Genomic DNA, 11,634 nt, shown 5'->3' on the forward strand with positions numbered 1-11,634 from the left:
ACACACACACACAGACACATTTGCTTGACAATGCATTGAATTTGAATCAGGGCCTGAAGTTGAGACTGTGTGTGTGTGTGCAGACGGCCCGTGTCTGTTACACTCGGTGAGTGGAGAGCTGCTGCGTGTGTTTGAGAGCAGCGAGAGGCCGATGCTGATGCAGGCGAGTGCGGAGGGACACTGCGTCATCTACTATACCTCCGGACATGTGTGTGTATACAGCATCAACGGTAAACTGCTGTGCGACACACACATCGAGGACAACATCAGGGTGAGACTAACAGACACACACACACACACACACACACACACACACACTGCGATCTGCACATGCACTTTATTTGTCCATATAAAACATTAACAGTTAGAAGCTAGCTATATCACTATCCTCAGTCAGTAGCTAGCTGTGCTCATCATCCATGTATTTCCCGTCGCCTAGCAACAGCGTTCACACAAACTCTTGAGTTGCGAGTGTGTGACGTTTCAGCTTCCCATGTTGAAAGCACAAAGTCCATTTAAACCAGTGTACAAATATTAAAGTAACTCAAATGATTCAATATACTCCTGTTCAAACTAAAATGTGGAGCAGTGGGGCTAGGCTAGCATGACTAGTCCATGTCAGATAACCTGTCTAAACCCACTAATCTAACTAATCATTTATAAAATTAAATTAGCAGGTTAGCTGTATGGTCAGACTAGCTATTTAGTCAGTTAAGTGGTTTATTGAGGTTAGCTGTTTATTACATTTAGCAGGTTTAGTAAGATACCTAGTTTAGATCAGGTTAGCAGGTTTATTGAGGGTTAGCTGTTTAGTAAGATTAGCTAGTTTATTCACATTCACAGGTTTAGTCAGGTTATCTTTTTATGACATTAGCAGGTTAGCTGTATACTCCGATTAGTTATTTAGTCAGGTTAGCTTTTTGTTAAGCCTAGCAGGTTTACTAAGGTTAGCTAGTTTAAATCACATTCACTAGTTTAGACAGGTTGGTTTTTATTTATTTATTATTATTAAAATGAGCAGGTTAGCTGTATAGTCAGATTAGCACATTTGGTCAAGTTAGCGTTTCATTAAGATTGCTAATTATAGTGTTGATGTTCAGTCTGTCCTGATGTCCAGCAGGTCACCTCTGCTGCGTGTGTGTGTGTGTGTATGTTTCAGCATATTCGATATTATAGATGTTGTGTAAAAACAGTTTTAATGTGTAAAGTCTGAGAGTTTTTCAGGAAGAAGGTGAAGGGTGGAGATGTCAGTGTAGGTGTGTGTGTGTGTGTGTGTGTGTTAATAAATAAATAAATAAATAAAGAAGGAAGGAAGGAAGGAAAGTCTGGTCCTGCGTTCAGGCGTGTGCTCGTTATTAAGGGCGCTTGGGAAATCAGCTTCCACTCGTTCTTCTTTTGTTCCGATTTTGGAACGGAGCATGATTAAAGCACGGCGTACGCTCTGGACTCCGTCTGCCCTCCTCCCTCGCTCCCTCCATCACTCCATCTCTCCTGCTCTGAAAGGGCTGGCCTTTGATCTGCAGTGTTACAACATGACAGAGAGACCAGAGATTTTGAGAGTGGCCTAAGGGAGAAAGTGTGTGTGTGTGTGTGTGTCAGAATATCTAAGAGCAGTCGTAGCGTGTGAGAGGTCACATTAGTCACTAACGGGCAGCGCTCCCAGAAATCCACCAGCTCCTTCTTTCTCCATCACTTTCCCTTTCCTGCAGGCCTGGGAAAATCCACAGAGCACACACACACACACACACACTTGCATGTACACACACTCTCTCCACACCTGTTTCCCATTAGAAAGAGCAGCAGCATTGCCAGATCCTGATTAGCTTCCTCCATTAGCGTTCTGCTGCTATTTGTTTTCATTTATGCTGACGTGTGGAGAAAAAGAAAACCTTCCTGCCTTAATGAAGCGCCTCAACTACACACGCTAATCTCGCTAAACTGCTAAACTGTCGTCTAACCTGAGAACCACTGACCTGACTTAACAGCTAACGTCATTAAACCGAGCTAGCATTAGTACTAATACCGAGCTAGCATAACCAACCTGGTATAAACACGCTAACTTAAATAAAAACCTCGTCTTTTTAACATTAATCGCTAACAGCCGACTAGACAGATAAATAATCCAAATAAACATGCTAACCTGACTAACAAATAATCACCTGACTGAAAAAAAAAAAAAAAGCTGAAGTGAAATATTAGCAACAGCTAGCATGACTAAAGAAGGACTGCATGCTGCTTAGCTCTCATAGCTTTCATAATCCTAACTGGAGGCTATTATTTATTATTAGCAATGTTAGCATTTTTAGCTAGAGTTATTAATAATTTCTTCTCTTTTTTTTTCTCCAACTTGTATTCGATGTTTAGAGACTAAAACCTGACTAAAAAACTAACTATATAACCGTTAACCTGACAATAGAGCTGATCTTGCTAAATATGCCGAGGTGTTAAATAGCTAGCCCTGAAACAGTTCACTTGACTAGCTTTGCTAAGCATTAAACCTGGCTAAGCGCTAGCACGATTAACAGCCGTCCAGGCTAACAGTTGACGCAGCTAAACATGCTAACATAGTTAAACATGTTCACCTGACTTAAATAAGATTGTAAGCTGCTATGATGTGATTAGCATAAGCTCCTTTTTAGAATGATATAACTGGAGGCTGAGGTTTTTGGGGTTAGCAAAGGTTTAGTTAATTTCTTCCTTGTTATTTTAGTACATACTGAAGAATATCACAACTAAATCATTTAGTTGAAGCTAAAATATTCATGCTACTGAAATACGCAAATAAATCCAACACATTTGATAGATGCTGTGTTTAAACCAGAAGAAATAGTAGTTGTATATAGAGCTGTTTTTAGATTTGTGTGTGTACTGGAAAATGTGTATGTGTGTGTGTGTGTGTGTCGCTTGAGTGTAACCCTTTTAGCAGATTCTTTCTTCCTGAAACATGCAGCCATATGTAATTGATTGCATTAATGTCTCTATAAATCCCTGGCCTTGCCCTCTCCAGACAGACTCTGGCCCAGAAGAGAGAGATTAGAGAGGGAAAGAGGGATGAAAAACGGCCTGCGCTCTGTTTGCTGTCTCCGGGGCGACGGCTCTGTTTAGTCTTACATACTCACCGTGGGTCTGAGATGTGAGTTGTGGCGGCCATGTTGGATCGTTCCTGAAAGGGACGTGTGATTTATACCAACTGTAGGGGGAAAGACAGCGAGCGTTTTTAAAGCCAGTCCGGGGGGGGGTCCCTCGCACACATTTTTCCCAGACGTTATTTATAAAAACATCTTCAGTGATCACAGCATGCTAACATGAGCATGCTAACGTTTCTACTACAGGAACAAATCAAGGGTTTGTGAGCAGTTCTATAGCAGAAAGAAACAGTAAATGACTGGAGGAAGAGTGGATAGATGGATGGATGCACTGGATGAAATGATCTAACGATTACATAGCATGTTAGCATTCTCAACAAGTCATGAATGGATAGATGGATGGATAAACAGATAAAACTGGTGAAATGTCACAGAGAGAACTAAGACAATCCAAACAACATAAAAGTTCACCTGAACATTTTCTGTGCGTTTTAATGTAGTAAACGTTCTCAGCATGTTGCTAGAAAGGTGATGGGAGTGTTGATGGAGAGATGGATTGAGGAGTATGTTTGGTAGAAACACCCCTAGTTTTAGCACAGTAACAATTTAACTAACAACCGATGAATGGATGGACGGACAGACAGAGACACGAATTGGTGGACGGATGGCGGGACAATGAGATCGATGGGAAAATCTCCAGAAATAACACATCCTGCTGTGCTTCTCAGTACAATGACATTCCACAACGGCTTGATGGAAGGACAGATGGACAAAAGGGAGGGCAGATGAATGGATGGGTGGATAGATGAATGGCGGATGGACAAAGAGGTGGATGGAAAAATCGCCACTGATAACATACATACTGACAAAGAGTCAATGATGGATGGATGGATGGGCAAACCAGTGGATGGATGGATGGGTAAACCAGTGGATGGACAAATGGATGGATGGGCAAACCAGTGGATGGACAGGTGGATGGTTGCATAAAAAATATGGGCGGATTGATGGATGGAAAAATCACCACTGATAACACACCATGCTGTCATTCTTCGCACATTACTGGATGGATGGACAAATTCATGGATAGATTAGATGGATAGACAGTTCTATAGATGGATAGACAAAGAGGTGGAGGAAAAAAATCACCCCTGATAAACATACACAATGACAAAGATTCTGGTGATGAAAGAATGGATGGATGGATGGAAAAATCACTAGTGAAAACACACCATGTTGTCATTCTTGGCAAAATTATCGGATGGATGGACTGATGGATGGATGGATGGATGGGCAGATGGATAGGCAGATGGATGGACTGATGGACAGTCAGTTGACAAATTTACTGGTTAGACAGCTAGGAGCTTGATATTAAAGACCAAGAGCCACTATTGGCAGTAATCTGGATATTCCCGGTACTCAGACCATTGGGTGAGTTTAATTTAATTGAATAGAAATAATAAACTGTACGGAGCGCTACAGCTCCCTCACCTCCACTTTTTGAGTGACCACAGTTCACCTAATTACAATAATTTACGTTAAATATGATGTTATATTACCAGAAGGACTGCAGTGTACAGTAGTAGCCCCGTTGCCGAATTCCTGACATGAGTGATGTTCTGCAGCGAGTCCACAGTGAATAAAAAAAAAAAAAAAAAGACTCCTGCGTCTTTGAGGTAGTATACTGTCGATGTTTCCTGAGGGACTCTTTACAGTGTAACACAACCCACACCGGCAGAGGAAGAGCAGATGAAGCAAATAAATCTGTCTCTCTCCAGTCCTGGCGCTGCAGGACTCCGACGCCAGAGCGCCATCGAGAGAGTTCAGCTAAAGTGGATCCGATTGGCCGAGACGACGTGAGCCGGTTTAGCTTAAGGTACGCGCAGACGGTCCGCAGGGGGCGTTAGCCAACGTAGCACATCCATCACGCCTCCGATCCACTTATTAGAACGTCGGCTATTTTAAGGGCTTTGTCCCAAATGCTACAGTCAATGGTTGTTTAGAATTCTTGCTAAAACTTTTCCAAGGCTCCGTCCCAATTGCTAGAATTTACGCCTGTGTAGTGCACTAAGTGGAACATCAGCCATTTAAAGACTCCATCAGATCCTCGACTATGCGTGATTAAACTAAATGTTAAACAGTCCCAAAGTGTAAATACTATCTTGTAGCACTTGATAGAAATGCGTTCATTGATGCATACTGTAGATAGCGGTCAGCAATTTTATGGGCTCCGTCCCAAATGGAGTGACACACTCTAACACACGCAGAAGCAGTAACTGGGTCATGTGGCAGGTGTGTGGCATTTTTAGGGGGTTTTCTGTCTTTTTAGATGCAGGAAATGTCACTCGCGTTAAACGATGAGTTTTGTATTTGTGGGTGTGGCACCGAACTTGTCCTGGCTGATGGGGGAATGTGTGTCCATTTTGTTTTTGGCTGCATTACTGAACATAAGGTTGTGCAAACATTGAAGAGGATTTTTAAAAATATTATTAAAATAACGATAATAATCTGTACATACGCTGGTAAAGTAGGTTAGTGGTGTCGTCTGCATCGGCTGAGATTTTTCCGCTCTCTCTCTCTCTCTCTCACACACACAGCGTTAACGAGTGTCTGTTAGCGAAGAATCTATGACACAGAAAAACACAGCACAGGAGTCTGTTAATCATCTTTGTAACCATGGAAACCGTGTATGCGATAATTAATGATGGACCGAAATGACCGTTTTTGGCCGAAAACGGAAAATTGCGTTTGAAAAAACAAAACAAACAAAAAAACAACCTTATTTTAAAAGAACTGCCTTTTTTCTATAATCGTATAAATAATACGCTTCTTACTCATTTTTATGCGTCTGAATAAATATCAATTGAAAAAAGTTCACTAAAAGTCAACAGTAACTAACGAACAATATATAACAATAAAACAATTTAAACAATAAAACAATTAATATATGCAGTCGTGTGAAAAAGTAAGTACACCCCGTGGAAATTGTTGGCTTTTTTGACATACTTGGACGAGCAAATGTTTGATCGTGTTTGAAACCGTGCCTGTTAAAGCTGATGTCCTTGAACAAAACCACAATGAAAATCAGCTTTTTCAATCATTTATTCAACAGAAATATCAATACATGTGATATCCTGTGGAAAAAGTAAGTACTCCCTTGGCCTCAGAAGCTGGTATTGCCCCCTTTAGCAGAAATAACTTCTTGTAGGCGTTTTGTATAATTGTCCTCCAGGCTTGCTGGTATTTTTGACCACTCTTTCATGCAATATTCTTTCAGTTGCAAGATGTTTGAGGAGTTTTCTTTCATGTACGGCCCGTTTCAAATCCCCCCACAACATTTCAACGGGATTTAAATCCGGGCTTTGACTAGGCCGTTCCATAACCCTCTGTTTCTTCTTTTTGAGCCGTTCCTTGGTGGATTTGCTCGTGTGCTTAGGATCATAATCCTGTTGAAAGGTCCACTTTCGGCTCAACTTCAACTGGACGGCCATTCCTGGACAAATCGGCAGTCGTTTGAAATCTGCGCCCTTTTGTAGATGATTTTCCTTACAGTGGAGGGATGTGTTTCAAATAATTTGGAGATCTTTTCAAATCCCTTTCCAGACTCATAGGCATACCTGAGTCTAGTTTTATGCATTTTGAAGGTGTGATAAAAACGTAGGGGTGTACTTACTTTTTCCATGTGACCGATCTTTTTTTTTTGGTGTTAATTTAAATATTGAAAATTACAACAAAATGTAAATTTTATGTGTCATTTGATAGACTATCAACTTTATTAATAGGCACCGTTTCAAAGAGGATGAAATGTTTGCTTGTCCAAATATGTAAAAAAAATATAAATATATATATATATATATATATTTTTTAAAAGTCAATAATTTCCATGGGGTGTACTTAGTTTTTCACACGACTGTATATATTTAAATATCAATATATTCACTTAGTAACATATCTAGGATCCATTTTTTTAACCAATCATCAAGCTTTTAATACTTTTAAGCTTTGCTGTACTCTGCTTATTGAATTGATGTCGTGCTCTCAGCTGTTTGCAATGCATTATGGGATTAGTAGTTTGTTCGGTAAGACACCTGGTGTAGCAGCAGTGCATGTGGACTCACTGTAAAGCTGTAGATGTGTGGACGTCGGCACCGGCACCGCGCTCTGATTGAGACAGCTGCTTCGGAGATTGGCGTTAATCGCACTCAGCAACCCGATGATGATCAGCAGCATCAGACACAACGCCGCCAAACACGTGGCCGACGTGCTGCTGTGACACCTCTGCCTACTCAGGATAGGACACCTCACCGTACCTGCGACAGGACTCCGGACACGTCTCTGCTCTGACAAACCTGACATAAAAACACACACGCACGCACGCTGGTACTGAGTCAGGGGCTCACACCGGGGCTTCATTACTCTGTTCTTCATTATGGAGTCTTCATCTGTCTGTCTGTCCAGTATGGCTGCATATTTGCCTATCTATTTTATATCTGTCTAAATGTCTGTACTCTCATTCGTCTTTCTATCTCTCCATCTATATGTCTGTCATTCCAGTTATATAATGTTTACAGTCTGTCTGTCTGACTATCTGTATGTCAGTACATCTGTCTATCTCTCTTTATCCGTCTGTCTTTCTGTGTATACACATCTCTGTCCATCTGTCTATTTACAGTCCCCTCTGAACGTATTGTAACAGCAAGTCGCCTAAAAATGCCACAAAAGGTGCCATGTTCTAAGTTGTTTAACGCTAACATCTGGATGTCAATACCAGGAAATGAAAGCCGAAATCCTAATTGATCATCCCATGTTTATCTTTTCATCTCAAACCCAAACGTCTTCAACGTATAGAGAATAAAGCACTGGCCGTGCCGTTCCAATACTTTCAACACAGTATATAGGTAGACCTGTAGGTCTTTATATCTATATATCTCCAGGTCTGCCTGTCACACACCTGTCTAACACCGGACTGAGACGGACTGATTACATTTCTCAGGCCGTCTGCGTTTACTTACCGTTGTTTGAATGTCCCGCGCCGCTGGACTGCTCTCTCAGAGTAAGATTGACGTACATTCCTTCATAATCCTGCCTTGTAGGTACATAAAGGTTCGCATACATGATCATCTGCATTCAGGAACAAGTATGAGTTTAATGACAAGGATGAAGATGGTGTATCGTGAGTTTTGCGGCTCTGGTACTGCATGTAGTATGTGTAATGTTAGGCCAGTCATGTGACATTCATAAGCAGGAAGTGGTCTCACAGACCGCCCGAAACTGTCCTCATTACAAAATGTGCATGGGTCCTCGTCGTCCTATATCAGTGTCCCACATTGAGTGTTTATCTCACACACACACAGATTGAGGTATGTGGTTGTGTAGCTGGCTGAGCTGTTCAGAGTAAAGTACTGTAACAGGTTCATGGTTCACTTTCCTGTGTGTGTGGTCTAATGGACTGAATGACTAAATGTCCTGCATCACCAGCATGAGTAACACTACAACCATTTTCCCCTTAGGAAAGTTTCTATAATTTTTAATATCTCTGTGTGTGTGTGTGTCTGTGTGTTTAGGCTATGTTATTGAGTAGTAATGGTCAGTACCTGCTGTGTGGAGGAGAGCGGGGGGTTCTCACTGTGTGGCAGCTCCATGATCTCAAACAGCTCTTCAGTTATCCAGGCTGCGATGCTGCCATTCGCTCCATGGCCTTGACCACCGACCAAAGGTATACACACACACACACACACACCTACAAACAGTGCAAAGGTACCATACACCCATAATATTGAGTAGTTACCATCTAAACTGATAAATACCCATCAATACTGAACAATACCATATTAATCACCAAATAAAATTCTCTTAATAGTAATTAAATAGAACATTAAACATTTTAACTGCATCTGTCTCTCTAGATGTATCATTACCGGCATGGCGTCTGGTAGCATCGTTCTCTTCTACAACGACTTCAACAGATGGCACCATGAGTACCGAACCCGGTACTGATGTCTGTCACCACGGTGGCACGTCGTGACCGTGGCGACCCCCCGGTGACCGCGACGACGGCCGAGTCGAACCCTGAACACTGAATGTAATCAGAATAGCGTAGTTATTTTTAATAAAGAGTGTTGCTAAATAAAGTTTTGTAGATCTTCTAGGATTTTCTGATTAAATATGAAATCTATTTTTAGCTCTATTTTCACCTTGACGCTAATGTGAACACACACACATATATATATATATATATATATACACACACACATATATATTAGGTATGTGCCGATACTTACTGTTAATATTGCTGTAATTTAATCAAGGCTCAATCTGATCACGATATTGTTTTGTTAATAAAGGACTACTGTCTGCCATGTTGTAAGACACCTGTCCCTGTACTGCCTCCTAATGGGAAACGCTTCATCTCTGTTCTACGCAAAGCATCTGTAATAACACTGCAAACTGCACAGCAAATATCGCCACGTACCCTACCGTAACCGATTATCGGCACATCCCTAATGGGGTCCCTTTATGTGTGTGTCTCTGGGTGAGTGGGATGATTTTTTTTTTTTTTTTGTCTTTAACGCTGTGACTGTTATCTTCAGCAAACTCTAATTCTGTTTAAAGGGAGAATAAAAGCTCAAAATGTCCACTGCAGAGTAACGATTCAGCTGCCTAAATTCAAGATAGTATCAGCACTCGCTCACGGATCATCACCGACGTCGCCGGACGCTCGCGCTAGTAAGCAACGTTCCATGCAAATGAGGTAGGACGTGGTAAAGCATGAAGCCGACCAGTTTTTACTCCGATCAGTTCGTCGGTTCGTTTGCCTCTAAGTAGTTAGCGGGTAGTTTCTCACCTGAGCCACGCCCACAAGCGACACCGATAAAGATAGCTGAATGTCATTTGCTGGTCTGACCGTAGTTATTTAGTAACCGTAACTCAATGCAACGTTAAGATCATAAACTTTGACTGCAATTGACTACACATCACCATTTACGAACGGTTATACCAGTTGAAGGGGCGGGGCCAAGCTGATTGTCAAATGAATTTAAGTTCAAGCTAATTACAGACTTCATCATGTGACTTCACATTGTTGGTGTAAACCGTCAAATTTAAGAATGCTCTACTAGTTAGCCTACGTTGAGCCAGCACTAAAGCAATAACGTTAAAAATGTACATTGTGCGATCGAAGCCGAGTTTTAGGCTAAGCACGTCGAGCACAACGTGACGTCATGTGATCAGTTCTCGAACGGCAGATCAGACTTGACTTAAGCTCCGCCCTCATTGTCCCAGACACACCTGAACCGTTAAAACTTGTGACGTGAAAGTGTGAATTACGATTCGCAAGCGGCGGGAGCTTTAAGGCCGAAAGGGGAATTACATCATAAAATTATTCGCGTACGATTATTTCAGAGACGTGACTCTATAGCGATTATCCGTTGAGAGCGGCCTCCGTGATGATCTGTGCTCTCCGTTTGTTTATTAAAGGGCTGTAATTTGAACATTAGCAGAAAATTAGCATTGGTGATATCATTTAGCTTGTGTGTGTGTGGAGGGGGTGATTCGATTGAATTGCATGATATATTCTTCTTATTATTATTATCATTTTTGTCTTTTGGGGTTTTTTTTTTTTTTTAAACATATTTCATATCTGTCAATCCACCAGACCTGTCCTGGTGTGTCTTACTGTAACCGCAGACCTACCTGAACAGGAAGTGATGTCATCAATAAAATCTCTTGAAGCTTAATTAGTTTAATACTTGCACTATGAAAGAAAGCTGAGATGATGTTCACTGCATGAAGTGTGCACTTGCTGAAATACCAACCCTAAAACGAAACACTGGAGCGTGGTGACTAGGCACGTGCCGATATCGTGATAACGTTTCGTCGCGGTTCGCGATACTCTTTTCTCATTCCCTTCTATCTAAAGTGAGAACCCTTAAAAGACTGCGATCTTTGCTCTGCCTTCTGATTGAGACACAGCCGAAACATGCTGTCTAATCAGGCAGCCTCTTCCCGTATAGAGCTCACAGAGAGGGGTGATATTTCACCGTGTCCCCAATATCGGCACATGCCTAGTGGTGATGACAGTAACGCCTACTCACTGTTTCTTCTTGTTTGATTATTATTATTATTTTATTTTTTTTGTGAATTATATTTTGTTTCCATGACAATCAGAGTGGAAATGTGTGTGATGAAATTGAAATAATAAAACAGAGTTTTATAAGCGAATTCGAATCGAGTGGTTTTCTTTACTAATTCATGCCTCCCGTGGCAACGTCCGCCTTTTCCCAAGGCTCTGTCCTAAATTTTAACACGATGTTAAGGTGTCGATTCGAACAAAACGCCATGCTCGTGGCTGTCTCCCAGCGTTCGTACCGGTCACGTGTTACCCATAATGCACTGTGGATAAATTAGCTTACCTCACCCATCGCACTTATTGGCGTTGATTTTAAACACGGCTGGTGGTTTCATTACTTTACATTTCATCGCTAAAAGAGTGCAAATTTTCTATACCCTTAGTTAGAAGCTTAGAGGAGAACATTCATGACCAAACGTTAAT

General features: G+C 41.4%; 1 protein-coding gene across 4 annotated transcripts in view; it reads left to right on the forward strand.

Moving 5' to 3' along the window:
- lrba (LPS responsive beige-like anchor protein) overlaps positions 1-11,303 on the forward strand; it is a 213,160-nt gene extending 201,857 nt beyond the window's left edge. For all 4 annotated transcript variants that reach the window (XM_053677668.1, XM_053677669.1, XM_053677671.1 and 1 more), the window contains 3 exons: positions 84-271; positions 8,648-8,799; positions 8,990-11,303. In XM_053677668.1, the coding sequence (XP_053533643.1) occupies positions 84-271; positions 8,648-8,799; positions 8,990-9,080 (431 nt within the window). In that variant the 3' untranslated portion in view covers positions 9,081-11,303. The remainder of the gene's footprint in view (positions 1-83; positions 272-8,647; positions 8,800-8,989) is intronic.
- The last annotated feature ends 331 nt before the right edge of the window (positions 11,304-11,634 follow it).

This window comes from Ictalurus punctatus, chromosome 29 (genome assembly GCF_001660625.3).
Source record: "Ictalurus punctatus breed USDA103 chromosome 29, Coco_2.0, whole genome shotgun sequence".
Lineage (NCBI taxonomy): Eukaryota > Metazoa > Chordata > Actinopteri > Siluriformes > Ictaluridae > Ictalurus > Ictalurus punctatus.